The following is a 21,205-nucleotide window of genomic DNA, read 5'->3' as shown; positions in this document are numbered from 1 at the left end:
GTAAATCTCAATTTTTGATTGTTTGTTGCTAGTGTATATAAATACAACTGATTTTTGTGTGTTGATCTTACATCTAGCAATGTGGTTAAACTGACTTATTCTAGTAACTTTTTTTTGGTAGATTCTATTGAAATTTCTATATAAATGATCAAGTTATCTGCAAATACAGTTTTATTTCTTCCTTTTCAATCTGTGTGCCTTTTAGTTCTTTTTGTCTCATTGCGCTGCCAGAACTTCTAATGTTTCATAGAAGTGGTGAGGACGACAGTCTTGCCTGATATTAGGACGAAAGCATTCAGTCTTTCACCATTGGGTATTATGTTAGCTGTAGGTTTTTCAAAGATGCCTATTATCAAGTGGATGAAGTTCCTAGTTTACTGAGAGCTTTTGTCAGAAATGAATGTTGGATTTTGTCAAATGCTATTCTGCATCTTTTGAGATGATCATGTAGTTTCTCGGTTTTAGCTTGTTAATATGGTGAATTATTTTGTTTTTCAAGTGTTAAGCCAACTTTGCAATCTTGAGATAAATACCACTTGGTTAAGATGTATTATCCTCTTGATATATTGTTAGATATGATTTGATAAAATTTGTTTAGAACTTTTCTGTAGTTTTATTTTCTAGCAATTTCTTCTTCTGGTTTTGGTATCAGGATAATACTGGCCTCATAGAATGAATTCAGAAATATTCCCTCATTTTTCTGGAACAGTATGTAGAGAATTGGTATTATTTCTTCATTAAATGCTTTTAGAACCTACAAGTGAAGGCCTCTGGGCCTGAAATTTTCTTTGTAAGAATATTTTTAGCTATGTATTTAATTTCTTTAATAGATATAGAGTTATTGAGGCTATTAGTTCTTCAGTGTAATTAATTTGTCTCTTTCAAGGAATTTGTCCATTTCATTCAACTTATTTGCATAAAGTTTACAATATTCTCTTATTATCCTTTAAATAATATCTGTAGAATCTGTAGTGATGTCACAACTCTCATTCCTAATGCTGCTAATTTATATCTTTTCTCTTTTTCCCCCTGATCATTTTGGACAGAAATTTACCAATGTTATCTTTTTAAAGATCCAGCTTTTGGTTTCATTGATTTGGCTTTATTGTTTTTTTGGTTTTTTTTTTTTTTTTGGCTTTATTGTTTATCTGTTATCTTTATCATTGATTTATGCTCTCATCTTTATTATTTCCTCCAGCTTTGGATTTCATTTTCACTTAATCTAGCTTCTTGGTTGTATTATTTTAGCAGTCATTATTATATTTGTATTTCTCCTAACCTTTGTGCTACTCTTGACATATATTTTACTTTTGCATATGCTATACATCCAGTATTCCATTGTTATTATTTTTCTTTAAACAGCAATTATCTTTTAAAGAAACTTATTATTATTATTTTTTTTTGAGACAGAGTCTCACTCTGTTGCCTGGGCTAGAGTGCTGTGGTGTCAGCCTAGCTCAGCAACCTCAAACTCCTGGGCTCATGCAATCCTACTGCTCAGCCTCCCATGTAGCTGGGACTACAGGCATGCGCCACCATGCCCAGCTAATTTTTCTCTATGTATTTTTAGTTACCCGGCTAATTTCTTTCTATTTTTTCAGGAGAGATGAGGTCTCGCTCTTGTTCAGGCTGATCTCAAACTCCTAAGCTCAAATGATCCGCCTTCCTCAGCCTCCCAGAGTGCTTAGGAGTACAGGTGTGAGCCACCATGCCCAGCCAAGAAATTTAAATAATAAGGAAAAAATTATATATTTACCCATGTGGTTACCATTTTTGGTGTTCTTCATCACCAAAGATTCATATTTTCATTCTGCCTGAAGGACTTCCTTTAACATTTCTTGTAGTGCATGTCTGCTGGTGATGAAATTGTTCAGCTTTTGTGTGTCTTAAAAAGTATTTATTTCAACTTTGCTTTTGAAAGATACTTCGCTGGGCATAGAAGTATATGATGACATTTTCTTTTCTTTCAGTACTTTAAAGGTGTTGTTTCATTGTATTCTAGCTTGCCTTGTTCCCAGTGAGAAATCTGCTATCATTCTTACCTTTGTTACTGTGTACATAATGTATCTATTTTCTCTTTTTGTTTTTAAGATTTTCTCATTGTCACTTTTTGAGCAATTTGATTATGATATGCCTTGGTGTATTTTTCTTCTTGTTTCTTATGTTGGGAGCTTCTTAGATACTTGCGTTTATAGTTTTCACCAAATTTGGAAAATTTTTTGCCATTGTTACTTCAGATATTTTTCTCTCTCCTTTCTTCTCCTTTGGAGACTCTAATTACATATATGTTAGGCTGTTGGAAGTTGTCCCACCTCTCACTGATGTTCCATTTTTATTGTGGTAAAATACATAAAATTTATCATTTTAGCCATTTTTAAAGTGTACAATTCATTAGCATTAAGTACATTCACATTGTTATGCAGCCATTAGCTGAATCCAAACTGAAATTCTACCCATTGAAACAATGACTTTCCATTCTCTCTGTCCCCAGCCCCTGACAACCACCATTCTACTTTCTATCTCTATGAAATTCACTACTCCTCAGTACTCCTGTTAGTGGAATCATACAATATTTGTCCTTTTGTAATTGGCTTATTTCACTTAGCATAAAGTCTTTAAGGTTCATCCATGTTGTAGCATGTGTCAGAATTTCCTTCCTTTTTAATACTGAATAATACTCTCTCTAAGATTTTCTTTTCTTTCTGTGTCTCATTTTGAGTAGTTTCTATTGTTATGTTTCACATTTATTGCTCTTATCTTTTGCAATGTCTGATCAGCTGTTAATCCCATCCAGCATATTTTTCATCATAATGTCGTTTTATCTCTAGAAGTTTGAGTTAGGGCTTTTTATGTGTCTATTTCTCTATTTAATTTTGTGAACATGTGTAATACACAATTATCATAACTGTGTTAATTTCTTTATCTCCCAATTCTATTATCTTTGTCAGTTCTGAGGTGATCTTGATTGATTGATTTTTCTCCTCGTTATAAGTGGTAAGTTTCCTGCTGTTTTGCATGCTTGATAATGTTTTACTGGATGCCAGACATTGTAAATTCTTTTTTGGGTTATAAATACTTCTGTTAATATTCTTCAGATTTATTGTGGGATGCAGTTAAGTTACTTGAAAACAATTTGATCTTTTTGAGTCTTCCTTTTAAGATTTGTTAGGCTGAGAGGCCAAATGTGATGACTCATACCTGTAATCCTAGGCAAGTCGGGAGGATCGCTTGAGCTCAGGAGTTTAAAACTAGCCTGAGCAAGAGCAAGACCCCGTCTCTACAAAAAAATAGAAAAATTAGTTGCATGCGATGGCACATGCCTATAGTTCTAGCTACTCGGGAGGCTGAGGCAGAAGGATTGCTTGAGCCCAGGAGTTTGAGGTTGCAGTGAGCTACGATGACACCACTACACTCTAACTGGGGCGACAGTGCGAGACTCTATCTCAAAAAAAAAAAAAAAAAGAAAAGAAAAAAAGACTTGTTAGGCTGGACCAAAGACATGTTTAGTCCAGGATAGGGTTTCTCAATAGCAGTACCATGACATTTTGGGCCAAATAATTCTTCACTGGGCAAGGGGATAGTCCTGTGCATTAATAGAATATTTAACAGCATCCCTGGCTTATACTCTAGATGCCAGTAGTAGCAGCGCCTCCGCACCCTCCAGTTGTGACAACCAAAAATGTCTCTAGACATTGCCGGATGTCCCAGAGAGGAGAGGAGAATTGCCCCTAGTTGAAAACTGCCGGCAAAACTACTCTGGCAAGATCTTTCTGTGCACTCTTCACAAAGCCCTATGAATCATGAGACTTTTTTTTAGTCTGGCTTTTTTTCCAGATAGGCATTTTTCTTGGCCTTGTGTTAGTGCTAGGAATCCTTTTGGATGGTCTTGCCTCAGTCTTGGTTAGTTTCCTCACGTACATATGCTGATCAGCATTCAGCTAATTACTCAAGAGAGACCTTATGTAGATCTCTGGAGTTCCTTGGAGTCTGAGTAGCTCTCTCCCCTCCAGTATTTTGTCCCACAAACACTAGCCACTTTGATCACCTCAGACTCTCAGCTCCATCTCCTCAACTCATTGAGTCTGCCATGCCTCACCTGGGTTTCCCATACTTCATCTCCTGTGGCTTGGGAAGCTCTCAAGGCAGTAAGCTGGGGCAGTAGGGCTCACTTTATTTCTTTCCTGTCTCTCAGGGATTTTTTTTTTCACGTATTTTGTCTTTTTTTGGTTGGTTGAGGTCAGAGGATAAATCTGGTCCTTGTTACTACATCTTGGCTGGAAGATGTCCCTTTAACTGATATTTATATCAATTATTGGTTAAAGCTGAATTCTTAGTGTTCTTAAACATTGACTAACCTAATTTCCTTATTTTATCAATGTGTGTGAATCTGTATCTGTCATAATCTTCATTCAAAGTCTCCTGGTCCCTGTAATTCCTATGGCACAACATAAATATTAAATGGGCCATAAAGCTTTCTATCATCTTTTAATATACCTCTTTAATGTAGGCTTTCCCAGTGTTAGCTAAGTAGTGATTTAGTATGGGCCTCTATTATGTAGTAGCATACTATTAAAGGACATGCACTGACCTGATGAAGCAGAACAGTGGAGTGTTTCATGCTTTTAGGGCATTCCCACAGTAGGCTCAGAGACTTCCAGGAGGCTTCCGTTTATGATAACTCATATTTTCTAGCAGCTAAAACGTCAGCATCAAAGCCTGTTAGCCTGGTTGAGGTTGTAAAGAACTGGTGAGCTAAGACAGGAAAAAAGAAAACCGTGAAAGAAGAGAATAATTTTGAGCAGAGTATTCGATGAAACTGTGCTAAAGAATAATGCTACAAGGATGGGAGTGACGTGGAATCCATTGGTGGTAAGCTGTTAGAGAAAAGGGAAAGGTAGCAGAATAGAAATAAAGTGACTGAAGAAATCTGGCCATATTTTGTATGACAGGAGCTTCTTTCTCAGATCTGCTACTTCATGACTGCTAGAGAGTTTGTAGCATGTGCTTATTGGATATCCAAGAATGAAGTAATTTAATCAGAGCATACCTTGGGGAAAAGAAGATATGTATGTAGTAGGTAGGGTGAAACCATCCAGTTATGTGTGTGAATTAAAACATAGCAAAATCGTGTTTTTAATGGAATTTTATATATGGTATATAATAAATGATATAAAACAATATATATTGTGTAAATTTCATGTGTTAAAGTGAGGAAATCGTAATTCTTTGACCTTTGGGGTGGTGATGACGTACTATAGCTAAAAAGAGTTGAATAAGAGTTTTTGTAACTCTACAGTATGTAAGAATTAGACAACTTTTTTAAAAATACGGACTCCTTGTAGATGGATGTGATGTTAATTTTAAAAGACTGAAAAACTACATGGGTTGATAATATTAAAAGCTCTATTTGGAAACAAAATATGATTTAAGCCTTCTAAAAACTAGGATTGCTTTTTAGTAATTAAGAAATAAATACTTAAGGACTAACTGGCATTTTCATGGCATTCATCTGGGTGAATTTTATCAAGCATGTTTCTTGTTGTCTGAATAGTTTTGATGATACAAGTGGTGCTCATGTAGTTTAAGTGTCTGCCTTTGCCGAGTGATTGTAAGTCTTCATGGAAAGAGTTTGTGTGGATAGGGGAAGAATACAGAGCAGTATTCAACATAAGGAAGTGTAGAAGGTTTTTCATAGCCAAAAATGCATGTTATAAGGCAATGATAAACATGCAGATCAGGAGTGTTTAGCATCTGGGAGGAGAGGAAGAGGATGCTATCATCCTGAAGAACTTTTGTTTGTCCTTTAGGATAGAAGATTATTTATTTATATTGATGTTTTGTTCTGTTTTTTAGAGTAAACTTTCAAAGTAAAGTTTAACGTGTATAGAGGAAAGTGTAGATCACAAGTATACAGCTTGATGAATTTTCACAAAAGGAACATATTTGTATAACTAATAGCAACATTAGAAAACAGACCATTTGTATTGTAACTGATTTTTTTCAAGCAGGGTAGTAGGTATATACATGTTCATTGTATCATTCTTTATTCTTTTTTTATGCTTTATGGTTTGCCTACCGTATTTTTAAAAATCATCTCAGAAGGAAATATAATCTTTAGAGATCTGGAAAATGTCAGAAAACCCACAGGCTTCAATGGTTGAGAAAGTAGTTTTGAGAAATAGTGTTTTTTCCCACGTAGACCTTTGTCTCCCTTTTATCTGATATACTTTATAAACCTTATAGAGGCTCAAGTAACCAGAAGTTTTACAATAGAAAAAGACCATAAACAGAGCTGTGTGGGATCAAAGTAGTAGAAATTATTAGTTCTTTTTAAAACATAGCACATTATTGGCTTTTATAACTGCAATATAAAGTTAGGGTAATCAAATTTAGGAGTACATTGAAGTGATAGTTTTCTTTTAAAAATTTTATCACAAAAATCTCAGTCATAGTTTAAGAATGGAATGCTAGGCCAGGCGCGGTGGCTCACGCCTGTAATCCTAGCACTCTGGGAGGCTGAGGTGGGAGGATCGCTCGCAGTCAGGAGTTCAGGACCAGACTGAGCAAGAGTGAGACCCTGTCTCTACTAAAAATAGAAAGAAATTATCTGGACAACTAAAAATATATATAGAAAAAATTAGCCGGGCATGGTGGTGCATGCCTGTAGTCCCAGCTACTCGGGAGGCTGAGGCAGAAGGATCGCTTGAGCCCAGGAGTTTGAGATTGCTGTGAGCTAGGCTGACGCCATGGCACTCACTCTAGCCCGGGCAACAGAATGAGACTCTGTCTCAAAAAAAAAAAAAAGAATGGAATGCTAGAAAGAACTGAGTTATTATTAATTCAAATTTATATCTAGTTTAAAGGCTTTATATTGGTTATACAAATTATGTGTATAGTAGTTAGAAATATGCTTAATCTAAAAGGTTTCCCAACTTACAGTTATCTATTTGCTTTTATGTTTTTTCCCCTGGGTAGGCAGGTACTTTTTCCATGAACATGGAGATTTTTTTTTTTTTGCATATAACAAATCTTTCTATATGTCTTAAATTTTTTTTGAGACAGAGTCTCTGTCTGTTGCTCAGGCTAAAGTGTAGTGGCATCATCATAGCCTGCTACAACCTCAAACTCCTGGCCTCAAGCGACCTTCCTGCCTCAGCCTCCTGAGTAGCTGGGATTACAGGTGCACACCACCACGCCTGGCTAATTTTTCTGTTTTTCGTAGAGATGGGGGTCTCACTATGTTGCTCAGGCTGGTCTCAAACCCCTGGCCTCAAGTAATCTTCCTGCTTTGCCTTCCCAAAGTGCTAGGATTATAGGCATGAGCCACTGCACTCGGCTATATATCTTAATTTTATGAAAAGTATTAGAATGGGATTTTTCTGAACTGTTTCTCAACAGTAGGCTTTTTAACTAAGTTGTGGCTAATATGCTGTGGAAAAGCCATTTGTAAAATATCTGTAAAAATGTTTGGTCATTAGCTTCTCTTCTCCTGTTGGGGTTATATGCATAAGATTATTAAAATGTTAATCTATTGAAAACCACTCATTATTGAATATTTTTTTCTTTCACTCTAGAAGCCAATAGGACAGTCTAGGTAATTACTATTTCTAGTATGTTTATGTGTATTTAGTCTTTGAAGAACTTGGATACATTAAAGTTTTTGTTTTGATTTCCTGTTTTCTCTTGACAGGCAGTGGAGGGAGAAATGGCAGGTCCTAATCAACTCTGCATTCGCCGCTGGACCACCAAGCACGTAGCTGTGTGGCTGAAGGATGAAGGCTTTTTTGAATATGTGGACATTTTATGCAATAAGCACCGACTTGATGGAATCACATTGCTAACACTGACTGAATATGATCTCCGGTCTCCTCCTCTGGAAATCAAAGTCTTAGGGGACATTAAAAGGTTAATGCTCTCAGTCCGAAAATTGCAAAAAATACATATTGATGTTTTAGAAGAGATGGGCTACAACAGTGACAGTCCCATGAGTTCCATGACCCCTTTCATCAATTCTCTTCAGAGTGCAGACTGGCTTTGTAATGGGGAGCTTTCACATGACTGTGATGGACCCATCACAGACTTGAACTCCGATCAGTACCAGTACATGAATGGTAAAAACAAACATTCTGTTCGAAGATTGGACCCAGAGTACTGGAAGACCATACTGAGTTGTATATATGTTTTTATAGTATTTGGGTTTACATCTTTCATTATGGTTATAGTCCACGAGCGAGTGCCTGACATGCAGACCTATCCACCACTCCCAGATATATTTTTAGACAGGTAAGTTTGCTTTTAATTGCTGAGTTTGTAGAAGGTTGCTATAATAACAGCAATGATAATATATTTATGATAATTATGTTGTTTGTCATTTTTGTGGTTGTAGTTGAGGTATACTTTCTATTTGCTTTATCTGGTGGTATAAAAAGATATGGTTTGAAATCATCTTTTTCAATTAGACCTAAACCTGGGTAAGTGAGAAAGACCACTGTTTAATTTATTTTTCTGTAGGTACAGCTCATTGGGCACTTAAGATTTTAAAAGGATGTCCTGGCCAGGCACAATGGCTCACGCCTGTAATTCTAGCACTCTGGGAGGCTGAGATGGGCTCAGGCGTCCAAAACTAGCCTGAGCAAAAGTGAGACCCCGTCTCTACTAAAAATAGAAAAATTAGCTGGGCTTGGTGGCACATGCCTGTAGTCCCAGCTCCTCAGGAGGCAGAGGCAGGAGGATTGCTTGAGTCCAGGAGTTTGAGGGTTGCAGTGAGCTATGATGACACCACCGTACTCTAGCCAGGGTGACAGAGTAAGACTCTGTCGCAAAAAAAAGAAAAAAGAAAAAAAGGATGTCCTGGAATGATATCTGTAGTAAATGGAACTTGGTTGTTTTTTTTTTTTAAATAATTAATAGGGTTCTGCTTTTTCAAAAATATGGTAGTCTTTTATAAGACCAAATGAATTAGAATTACCACAAATAGTACAAATGGATTCAATGGTAGTATCCTGTTTTTATTAAATACTGAATATATTAAAAAATGTATAATATATGAAAAATAAGAATAGAATAATAAAAAATATTCAACTATTTTTATATTTGTGAACTTATCTTTTTAAAATTTGTATTGCTTTCTTTTTTTTTTTTTTTTTGCTAGTCAAATTTAGCAGTGGGGGGTTGAATACCAACTTCAGTAACACTAATGTTAATAAGTTCTGATAACCCACTATCATCGGGCCAGCCAGCTTTCTTGTTTTTATAAAATATTTTTCCCTTCTGAAAGTACCTTGTAGCATATGTTTTTTAAAATGAAATGAATTAAAAACATCTACATTAAGATGGCAGAATAACATATACATCACATTTTACTACCTGTCAAAGCCTGACTAAAGCTATAGTAGAGAGTTTTTTGGTTTTGTTTTTTTAAGTTTTAAGCCCACAGGATGGACTCCTATGTGAAAAGGGAATGAATGAACGCTGTTTATTATATGGGAGATTTCTCAAATCCCTGGATACTGGAGGTGAAGGGGTGATGCTAAAATAAGGAGAATTGATTGAAAGCTGTTCAAGAAGCTGTTAGATCCCCATATCTCCTCTCCTGTTCTATACGGTTTTCCTAACTGTAAACAGAAGACCCTAAGGAAGTAAGGAAGAAAGCATGTGTAAATCTGGGGAAAGAGTACTTTAGGCAGATGAAATAGCTAGGTGCAAAAATCCTAAACTGGCAATGTGTCTGGAATGTTTAAGGAACAAGTGAGAGACAGACGGGGAGAGCAGTTGGAAATGAGGTCTGAGAGGAGACAGGAAGCCAGACTGTATAAGGACTTGAGGACTTTAGTAAGGGCTTTAGCTTTCATTCTAAGTGAAAAGGGAAACCGTAGGAAAGTATTGAGAAGAGTAGGGGAATCTGATTTCTATTTTAAAATGTCATTCTAGCTGTATTGAGAATAACCTGGGGATTAGGGTAGAGAACCAGGGATCAGTTAAGAAGTTATTGAATTCGGCCGGGCGCGGTGGCTCACGCCTGTAATCCTAGCCCTCTGGGAGGCCGAGGCAGGTGGATCGCTCGAGGTCAGGAGTTTGAGACTAGCCTGAGCGAGACCCCGTCTCTACTAAAAATAGAAAGAAATTATCTGGACAACTAAAAATATATAGAGAAAAAAATTAGCCAGGCCTTGGGGCGCATGCCTGTAGTCCCAGATACTTGGGAGGCTGAGGCAGGAGGATCGCTTAAGCCCAGGAGTTTGAGGTTGCTGTGAGCTAGGCTGACGCCACAGCACTCATTTTAGCCCAGGCAACAAAGTGAGACTCTGTCTCAAAAACAAACAAAAAAAAGAAGTTATTGAATTCATCTACACAAAGAAGATGGTAGATTGGATGAGGGCAGTAGTGGTAGAGATAGTGTGAAAGAGTCAAATTTTTTTTTTTTTTTTTTTTTTTTTGAGACAGTCTCACTTTGTTGCCCGGGCTAGAGTGAGTGCCGTGGCGTCAGCCTAGCTCACAGCAACCTCAAACTCCTGGGCTTAAGCGATCCTACTGCCTCAGCCTCCCGGGTAGCTGGGACTACAGGCATGCGCCACCAGGCCCGGCTAATTTTTTCTATATATATTTTAGTTGGCCAGATAATTTCTTTCTATTTTTAGTAGAGACGGGGTCTCATTCTTGCCCAGGCTGGTCTTGAACTCCTGAGCTCAAGCGATCCTCCCACCTCAGCCTCCCAGAGTGCTAGGATTACAGGCGTGAGCCACTGCACCCGGCCAAGAGTCAAAGTTTATATATATTTTGAAAGTCGAGCTAACAGGATTTGCTGATGAATTTGGATGTGAGGTATAAGAGAAAAAGAGAAGCCAAAGATTATTCCAAGATTTTTAACCTGAGCATATGGAAAGATGGAGTTGCCATTTAAAGAGATGGGAAGACTGTGAAAGGAGCTGACTTGGAGAGAAAATTAAAAATTCAGGGTTTGATTTTGGACATGTCAGGTTTCAGATATCTTTTACATCAGATGTTGAGTAAGAGATGGAAATATGAGTGGAGTTCAGAGAGAGAGATCTAGGCTAAGGTTTGGGAGTTATTAGCACAAGGAAAGCCGTGATGCTGGATAAGGTATCCTAGTGAGTAAATCCAGAAGGGAAAAGAAGAAGATTGAAGACTGAGCCCAGAAACAGAGGTCAGAGAATGAGAAACCAATAAAGAAGACTGAGAAGGTCAGGGGAGAGAGAGAGAGAGAGAGAGAGAGTAGTATCCTGGAAGCCAAGCAAAAAAGAAAAAAGTATTTTAAGAAGGCAGGAACAATTAGCTATGTCAGATGCTGCTTAGAGGTCAAGTAAGATGAGGAGGATCATCAGAGACTGTGACAAGAGTTAATAAGGGCAAAATGTGTTGTCATGGGCTCAAGAGAGAATGTGAGATGTATTAAAATTTATGTGAAAATATGTCTCCAGAAATATGAAACAACCTGAGCACAAGGTTATTTGTTGTGACATTACTTACAATAATTATAAATATTAGATATAATCTAAATGCTTATCCATGGGAAAGTAGTTGAATATAAGATGGTACATCTACGCAATGGAATATTATTTAGTCACAAAAAAGAATGAGGACAATTTCTATGAACTGATATGAGGTGATTTGTAGGAAAAACTTGGTAGCAATGAGCACCATGAGCATACAGATCATGGTTTCTAAATACCATTCCCCACTAAGAGGAACCAGACCAGGGCTTCTTAGAGAAATGGCTGGTTTTAAGTTTGGGGCAAGGGAAGTATAAAACGAGTCTGAAAGACGTCTTGTGCTGTAAATCAAGGAAGTGTACGAAACCCATGGAAACATGTCAAAAGAACATAGGAGATGGCTTAAAGGGGCTCCCACTGATCAAATTAGCACAATTGGAACAACAAAAAGAATAATGATGGTAATAGATTATAATATATTGAGTAAGAAAAATAGTCTATGAACCCATAGTAATAAACAAAAAACAGTGGAGTGAGGGGAAGCTCTTCAAGAACAATGCCAGCAAACAAATGTGGATGGCATGACTATTTTTTAACTTATGATGTAAAATTGATTCAGGCAAGTCATGCTAAAATCTATTAGGTGAAAGGTCATTGGGGAGCAGCATATTCACATAATCTGAAAGTATCATCTCACATATTATTTAATTACAGAAGAAATAAGGTGCCTTTACAAAGGCAAGATTTAGCATGCATCATCTTAGCCAAATGATCAAATATAGAATCACAGTGGGACAAACTGACATTATATGCATTGGAGTTGATTTTCACAGCATCACCTGTGTAATAGTCTTGTCAAAAAAAAAAAAATTTAACCTAAATCTAATCATGAGCAAAATAATCAAACAAATCCAGACCATGGAGCATTCTACAAGACAGCTGATCTAGACTCTCCAAAAATGTCAGTGTCATGGTAGGCAAAAGCCAGGGGGAATTGTACAGGAAATTGAAGAGATATAACCAAGAGCAATGCATGAATTTTAATTGGATCTTATATTAAGAAAAAAACTGCTATAAATGACATTTTGGGATGTTTAAGAAAATTTTAATATGGACCACATATTAAAGATGATATTAAATCAGTGTATGATTTCCTGGGTATAATAGTGTATTGGTTCTCAGAGACACATGTTGAAGTATTTAAGGGAGAAGTGTCATAATGTCTGTAACTTACTTTTGGGGGAGTTTTAGCCTCCCCTAAAAGAGTGTGTATATGTACTTAGGTATAATATAGAAAGAATGAAATAAAGCAAATGTGGCAAAATGTTAATTATTGTAAACAATTGATGGATTTAAGTGAAGAATATAAAATGCTTATTCTTTCGGCATTTTTTGGTAGAATCAGAATTTTTCAAAATAAAAGAATTGGGCAAAGAAACGAGAGAAAGAGAAAGGGAATGGAGAAATTGGAGACAATTAAATTTTTCCTGTAGGGATAAGTTTTCCTATAAGGGTAGCAGAGAAATGGAGCTATAGCTTGGGAGGTGTGTGGAAAGATATGGGGTCAAGAGGGGTTTTTTTTTTTTTTTTTATGGGCTGTATTATAGCATGTTTGTTGTATTGATGACTCTATTATTGGGGAGGGCAATGATGTCAGAGGAAAGAGAGGGTACAATTTTTGGAGCCATGTCCTTAAGTAGATGAAAAGGGATAGAGTCTAGTAGCTAGAAGAGGCTGACCATAGGCACTTGGACTATTCATCCGTGAGAGAAGGGAACATAGAAAATATGGGAATGGGTAGAAGATTGCTATATGTCATAGTGGAGCAAGAGGACGTGCTCTCCTGATTGTTTTTATTTTCTCTGTGTACAGAGAATGAGAATGGAGAGAAGGATGGAGGATTGAGCCGAAAGGATTAGAGGTGTAAAATAGTCATCTAGTAAAGTCATCTAATAGGGCAGGAGAGTGAATAGATTTGTGTAATATAGTGACAGCACTAGGGGCCTTCCTGAGCTTAAGCAGTCTTGGCATTGTGTTTTTACCAGCCTTATCCAGCAACAGATACAGGTATGGAATCGGCAGAGAATTGGATTTAAGCAGGGTTGAGTTTTGCAGTATGATAAAGGAAAAAGAAGCAAGGAAGCAATTATAATGAGGGATCATGGATTCAGGCAGATAAGGAGGGAAATAAGGATATTAAGTAGGTGAAGGACAGTGAAAATGTTATAGGATCAATGGATTTTAGGTCTCAGAATTATTGAAAATGGGATACAAGAAGAAATAAGCTGGAATGACAACAGGTGTTGGTGAGTGTAAGATTCTTGAAATTAAGATTATAAGGAGTAACCTCGGTAATGACAAGGTCCAGGTTACAACCATGGGTTTGGGTTGGTGTGGTAGGGTAAGGGACAGTATCACAGGAAGAGAAGTAAAAGTAGAATGACTAAGAGCACAAATACAGCAGAAGTATTAGAAAGAGTGACAGTGAACCAGAAGCTAAAATTTTCAAGAAGTGAGAGAATGGATGCTAAGTTCTATGGAGTCTATGACAAGTCATAACAGGAGAAAGGTGGGTGGCGGGGGTGGTCTGATAGAATGAGGGTTTTATTTTAAAATGTACAGTTCAGTGGTTTTTAGTGTATTTACAGAGTTGTGTAAGCATCACATTGTTCTCATCTGGGCATGGTGTCCTGAACATTTTCATCACTTCAGAAAGAAACTCATACCATTAACAGTCACATACTCCATTCTCTCCTCCCTCCAGACCCTGGCAGCCACCAGCCTACTTTGTTTCTGTGAATTTGTCTATTCTGGATATTTGATATAAATGGAACTGTACAATATGTGGCCTTCTTTGTGTCTGACTTCCTTCACATAGCATTTTTTCAAGACTTGTCCATATTGTAGCATGTATCAGTAATACATTCCTTTTTATTATCAAATAATATTCTACTGTATGGATATACCATTCTATTTATCCATTGCAACAGTTGATGGGTGTTTGTGTTATTTCCAGTTTTTGGCTATTACTGATAATGCTGCTATGAACATTTATGTACAAAGTTTTATATAGACATATACCTTCAATTTGCAGTGGGGATTTGAAACCAAATTTTGCCTAACTCTTTTATCTACAGTAACACTCACTATAAAATTCCATGCTCTTAAGCATCTAAACTTTATTCATAGGTGAATGGTAGCAGATGCCGTCATTGCCTCCTATATCCCCCTTGGATCTCTTTTCCATTTTCTTGTGCACAGATACTCCCAACATCCAGCAGATGTATCTCTTTTGTTGCAGGGCTGCTCTTGGGCTGTTGGAACACACTTTGCTTGAAAAGAAAGCCAAAAAATGCTTAGAGGCCAGTTGCAGTGGCTCACCCCCTATAATCCTAGCACTCTGGGAGGCCGAGGCAGGAGGATTGCTTGAGCTCAGGAGTTCGAGACCAGCCTGAGCAAGAGTGAGACCCTGTCTCTACTAAAAATAGGAAAAATTAGCCTGGCGTGGTGGCACATGCCTGTAGTCCCAACTACTCAGGAGGCTGAGGCAAGAAAATAGCTTGAACCCACGAGTTTGAGGATGCTGTGAGCTAGGCTGATGCCATGGCACTCTAGCCCAGGCAACAGAGTGAGACTTTGTCTCAAAAAAAAAAAAAAAAAAAAAAAAAGGCTTAGAAATTTCCATCCCTCTAGCAGTAGTCCTTAACCAATGACTCATTTCTCTTTGCTCTCATTGGAACAACATTTGGATTGGACCTACACTGTCCCAAATTCCCCATGGGACTGAGCCAAAGTTACCCTTTCCTGAGTTCCACACAGGGCTTTGCTTGATGTCTCACCCTTGCTTTGCTTCCTTGTTTTCTGATCTCATACCCCACTACCCCCATAGGGGAACACTTCCTCATAAACCGTTTTCATGCTGATCTTTGTGTCAGGGTCTGCTTCTGAAACTTATTCCAAGAGCTTCAGCACATTATAAACAGAAAATGATTAATAGAAGGAAATAGGAATGTTTCTAAAGGCAGGCCCACCTACGACAATAAGTGATAGCTGATAACCATAATAGCAAGGGAGGCATAAGGAGTACCATAAAAAGCAAACATAAATAATGGAAAAACCACATCAATCTGGATCTTAACTACCCTTCATTTCTCAGTAGTCCCTGAGGTCATTACCATGTACAGTGTAATAATCAGTGTTCATAGTGATGACTCTGAATTACCAAAGGAAATTAAATTCTATCCAGAAAAAAGGCATATGCATGTATAATGCGTCTTAAAAATCTTTGCATCAAAATAATATGGGGGATTGACTACACATTTGACAGGTTCCTCACAACACTCCACTAAAATGACAACAAAAAGGGGAAGAAACTCTGTAAATCCATGAAGACAAAAACAGTGATAATAGTGTAAGTTTGGAAAGTAGAATCTGAGTGCCTGTTGTGAAACTGGGGGTGGAGGGTGGCAGTGCCCAAGGGATGAGTTTATTTGTACTTCAGAGCACCAGTAAAACTCACACAACAGGAGGTACCAAGCATCACTCAAGGCCAGGTACAGATCAGAGCTAAATGTGGAAGAACTGGTTAAAAATCTGTTTAAGGAGATTTTAGACGTGCTCTACTCCAACAGAAGACTGGTGGTATATTCTCCAGAGCAGCTGAACGTGAGGCACTGTGGACCTGAGTGCACTGTGGACACCATGCCCAAATGAGAACAAAGTGCCATATGTTTTCAAGGGGATTAACTAAAAGTCTGTGTACTAATCTCTGAGACTTCTAGCTCTCTTTCTTAAGTAGCCAGGTGTATTTCCCATCCCCACTCCCACCTGGCCCTGATCCTCCAAAAAGGGTAACGGAGTCTTCTCCTTGGAAAACCTAGAGAAAAGGACCGTAGATAACTGGTTGGCAGGGCGGGGCGGATATCCTTATTTAATCAACCAGACCTCTGCCTAATTACTCTACAGTGAAACCCACAATTTGACAAAGCTCAGTCAATGCACACAGAATGTATAATTATATTTCTTAGTACTTCACTGTCAAATATGAATGGCCAGTCAAGAATAACCAGACATTTGAAAAAAACGGACCAAAGCAAACAGAAAAAAGGAAATTGGAAAACACAAAATAGGGAGAACAACACTTAAAGAAACCCATTCATATTCTTATAGAGTTAAGAGATGTTGGATTCTATGAGACAGTAATAAGAGGCTAAAAAAGGAAAATTCAGAGAGAAAAGCTTTTGGAAAATAAGAAATGAAGTAGAAATTTAAAATCCAGCAGCATAATTAGAACATAGTTTGGATAAAATTGCCCAGCATGTAGAACAAAGAGATGAAAAATAGAGGAGAAAAGATAATATTAACTCAGTTGGCCCAACAATTAACAAGTGGGAGTTCCAAAAAGAACACATAGAGAAAATGGCCGGGTGCAGTGGCTCACACCTGTAATACTAGTACTTTGGAAGTCCAGCCAGGAGGATTGCTTGAGGCCAAGAGTTCAAGACCAGCCTAGGCAATAGTGAGACCCTATCTCTACCAAAAATATATATATATATATGTAAATTTTTAATTAGCTGAGGACAGCAGCACACACCTGTATTCCTAGCTACTCAGAAGGCTGAAGCAGTAGGATCGTTTGAGCTCAGGATTTTGAGGTTGCAGTGAGCTATGATTATGCGGCTGCATTCTAGCATGGGCAACAGAGCCAGACTCTGTCTCAAAAAAAAAAAGAGAGAGAGAGAGAAAAAAAAAAACAAAAAAATGAAGGGAAATTTCCCAGAAGCAAATGATATAACTTTCTAGATTGAAAGTGCCCACTGAGCACCCAGTACAAGAAATGAAAAATGACTCATACCAAGGCCTATGATAGTGAAATTTCAGAACAGTGGGTATAGACAGAAGTTCCTAAAAGCTTCTTAAGGGACAAAACAACATACAAAGATTGGACATCCAAATAGCATCAAACTTCCTAGCAATAGTAGAACTAGAAGATAATGGAATAATCCCTTTAATATTCTGTGAGAAAATAATGTCTAATGTAGAATTCTCAATCCAGGCAAACTATTAGATATAAGGCTAGACCAGAGATGTTTTTAAATTTCCAAGTCTCAAAAAATTTACTTCCCCTATCCTATACCTGTTAGAATTGCTAAAATGAAAAAAACAAAAACAAAAACAAAAAAAGAAACGACAATACCAAGTCCTTTTGAGGATGCAGAACAACAGGTACTCTCATGTGTTGCTACAAAATGGTATAAGTACTTTGAAAACAGTTTGATAGTTTCTTAAGAAGTTAAACAAACACTTAAAATAGGACCCATCTGTTCCACTCCGAGATGTTTACCCCCGAGAAATGAAACATGTCCATGCAAAGACCTATATATGGTCTTTATCTATGATCACCAACAACTGGAAATAACCCCAAATATCCATCAGCCAGTGAGTGGATAAAGAAATTGTGGATAAAGAATTGTATATGCAATAACGTGGGTGAATCTCAAATGTATTGTGCTGACTGAAAGTAGCCAGATACAGAAGGTATCTGGATAAGTACTGTATAATTTCATTTATATGCCATTCTGGAAAAGGCAAACCTTTAAGGGACAGAAATCAGATGAGTAATTGCCCCCCGGGCTGGAGGTGAGGAAGGGATTGACTACAAAGGGACACAAGGATACTTTCCAGAGGGATGAAAATGTTCTGTATCTTTATTGTGGTGTTATATTACTGGATGTCAAAACGCATTGAACTATACAGCTAAAAAGGGTGAATTTTTCTGCATTTAAGTTAAACCTCAACAAATCAAACATCCAAAACAAGTTCCCCTTCCCACTCTCTTTCTCAGAAAACAACTGAAGGATATGCACCATCAAAACTAAGGAGTAAACTGAGAAAGAAGAGGACAATGAGATTCAGGAAACAGAGAATCCAATATAGAAAAGAAAAATTTCCAAGATGAGGGTTAATTTTATAACAATAAATAGCCATGCAGGAGGATTAGAAAATGCAACCATTCTAAATTGGAAAAAGAAGGAGAAGGGCTCTAGGAGAGAGTTCTTCCAAGGAAAAATTGAAATCGATAGAATAGTTTGGGGATGGTTGGTGATAAGCACACAAGAAACAGAGCAAACTAAAAAAAGTGGTATTTATCAGCTCTAGAGAATTATAAGAAGTTGCACAAGAAAGGAATTTAATCATAGTTCTCTGCCGACTCAGCTATGAATGATATTTATAAGCTTACGTTAAGTAAAAGCCAAAAATTATTTTAAACAAAATGATGAAATAATAAGAACATGAGAGAGACTCTTGTGTGTACATGTGTGTTGGGGGAATGTATGACTAAAAGATTTAGTGCCAGATGAAATGTCTATAAAAGTAAAAATGTTGACCAGCCTAAAAAGAAAAAAAAAAAAGTAAAAATTATTCCCCTGGGAAGCAAGAATTAGGTATAGTTTGGGGATAGGGTCAGAAAACTTCTTTTCGGGCCGGGCGCGGTGGCTCACGCCTGTAATCCTAGCACTCTGGGAGGCCGAGGCGGGCGGATCGTTTGAGCTCAGGAGTTCGAGACCAGCCTGAGCAAGAGTGAGACCCAGTCTCTACTAAAAAGTAGAAAGAAATTATCTGGCCAACTAAAATATATGTAGAAAAAATTAGCCGGGCGTGGTGGTGCATGCCTGTAGTCCCAGCTACCCGGGAGGCTGAGGCAGTAGGATCACTTAAGCCCAGGAGTGTGAGGTTGCTGTGAGCAAGGCTGATGCCACGGCACTCACTCTAGCCCGGGCAATAAAGTGAGACTCTGTCTCAAAAAAAAAAAAAAAAAAAGAAAACTTCTTTTCATCATAAGTGATGTAAAAGTCTTTTGACTATGTAAATATAGTATATAAGTATATATTATTGTTTTTAAAAAGTGTTCATTTTGAAACTTTAAATTTTTAGAAGTCATTTAAAAGAATCTGTATCTGAAAATCTGTTATGTGAAATAACTTTCCCCACTAATATAAGATAATAAGGCAGCAATGGGTTAAAGTACATAAAATGAGTCTTTTTCCTGATGTAAAGTCCCTAAATGAAGATGAGTAAACTATCCTCAGTTACTCTGAATAAGGTTTGGAGTGGACTGTTAATATCTTTCTTTTCTTTCAGATTTCATGTTTTTAAAAAAATCTTTATTTTCTTAGTTATAAAATTAATGTACGTCATTGTATAAAAGTTTTTAGTGGAAATATGCAAAGAATAAAAATAAAACCATTAATAATCCTTTGGACTATTTCATTTCCATCTCCCTTTCTTCCTTCCTCCCAACCTCTCCTCCCCTTCCCCTACTTCCTCTCTTCTTCTCTTTCTTTCTTTCTTTTTTTTGAGACAGAGTCTCCCTCTGTTGCCTGGGCTAGAGTGCCCTGGCATCAGCCTGGCTCACAGCAATCTCAAACTCCTGGGCTCAAGCAATCCTTCTGCCTCAGCCTCCCAAGTAGCTGGGACCGCAGGCATGCGCCACCATGCCTGGCTAATTTTTTCTGTGTATTTTTAGTTGTCCAACTAATTTCTTTCTATTTTTTTTTAGTAGAGACGGGCAAGTCTTACTCTTGCTCAGGCTGGTCTTGAACTCCTGACCTTGAGTGATCCTCCTGCCTCAGCCTCCCAGCATGCTAGGATTACAGGCGTGAGCCACCACACCTGGCCTTCTCTTTCTTTTTAAACTAAGAAATGTGACCTGTCCTTCATTAGTGGATAATTACAGGAGCTGTGAATTTGGTGAGGAGAAAAGAGGGACAAATGGAAAAGATAGAAGAAAACAGGGTTAGAAAACAAAGGAGGACATAGAGAAAGAAGTAAAACAAAAAACCAAAAACTCTACTGCTTCTAAAATGAAACCAAATATATCTTTTTAAAAAATAAGTCACATTCAAATTCTGATTGTCTGGATTCTGACATTAGCACATCATACAAGAAGTGGACCTTTCCCTCACTGTCTTTTGTAGACATTCTTGTTTCCAGGGTCTGCTATGCTATAGGATGGGAGAAAAAGGTTATTATAATAGTTCTTTGCAGAGAACCATGTCTGGGAATCACAGATGATAAACAGGTTCTGATAAATGGGGTACTTTGTGAAACAAATTTTTTCCCCAGGTTGTCCAAATATCATTTTCAGAAAAAGGTAAAAGTTATATAAAGCAATGTTAAGGTCATTATTAGAATAGCATCTTATTGAAAAGGGTAGTATCATTTCCATGCACCTCTCTCTCTTCAGTTCAAAAACAAATTTTTTTCTGTTCCAGCGTTCCTAGAATCCCATGGGCCTTTGCCATGACAGAAGTATGTGGCATGATTCTTTGCTATATTTGGCTCCTGGTTCTTCTTCTTCACAAGCACAGGTACCTCATCTATTCCATTAAAAGACTGAAAAACTTTTAACCCTCTTATGTCAAGGTCATCAAACCTTGTCTCTCTCTTTGCAGTTTCCTTGTTAATTTCTTTCTCTGGTCAGTGTGACATTATAGTTATTAACAAAGGAAAATGTTTTGGGTTTGATCAACAGAAGAGTCAGCCTAAGGTAATACCTAACATGTTTAGTAATACTCTGAATGTATTTTGTAGGGAAAGATCAGAGATGTGGGTGATCAGCCTCGGGCCAGCCATTGCCAGTCCAAACCTTATCTCTCTTCAGAAACAAACTGGAAATGTCACTTCCTATAGAAGGATAGAAACTCCTCCAAGGACAGTCTTTGGTCAAGTGTTTAGATGGAAGAAATTGTTCT

General features: G+C 37.5%; 1 protein-coding gene across 2 annotated transcripts in view; it reads left to right on the top strand.

Annotated features, from left to right (window-relative positions):
• SAMD8 (sterile alpha motif domain containing 8) overlaps nt 1-21,205 on the top strand; it is a 50,079-nt gene that overhangs the window by 21,400 nt on the left and 7,474 nt on the right. For both annotated transcript variants that reach the window (XM_045568933.1, XM_045568932.1), the window contains exons 2-3: nt 7,691-8,283; nt 20,726-20,821. In XM_045568933.1, coding sequence (XP_045424889.1) covers nt 7,706-8,283; nt 20,726-20,821 — 674 coding nt within the window. In that variant the 5' untranslated portion in view covers nt 7,691-7,705. The remainder of the gene's footprint in view (nt 1-7,690; nt 8,284-20,725; nt 20,822-21,205) is intronic.

Source organism: Lemur catta, chromosome 14 (genome assembly GCF_020740605.2).
Source record: "Lemur catta isolate mLemCat1 chromosome 14, mLemCat1.pri, whole genome shotgun sequence".
Taxonomy (NCBI): Eukaryota; Metazoa; Chordata; class Mammalia; order Primates; family Lemuridae; genus Lemur; species Lemur catta.
The sequence above is the reverse complement of the archived record's forward strand: the minus strand, read 5'-3'. Positions and strand labels throughout refer to the sequence as shown.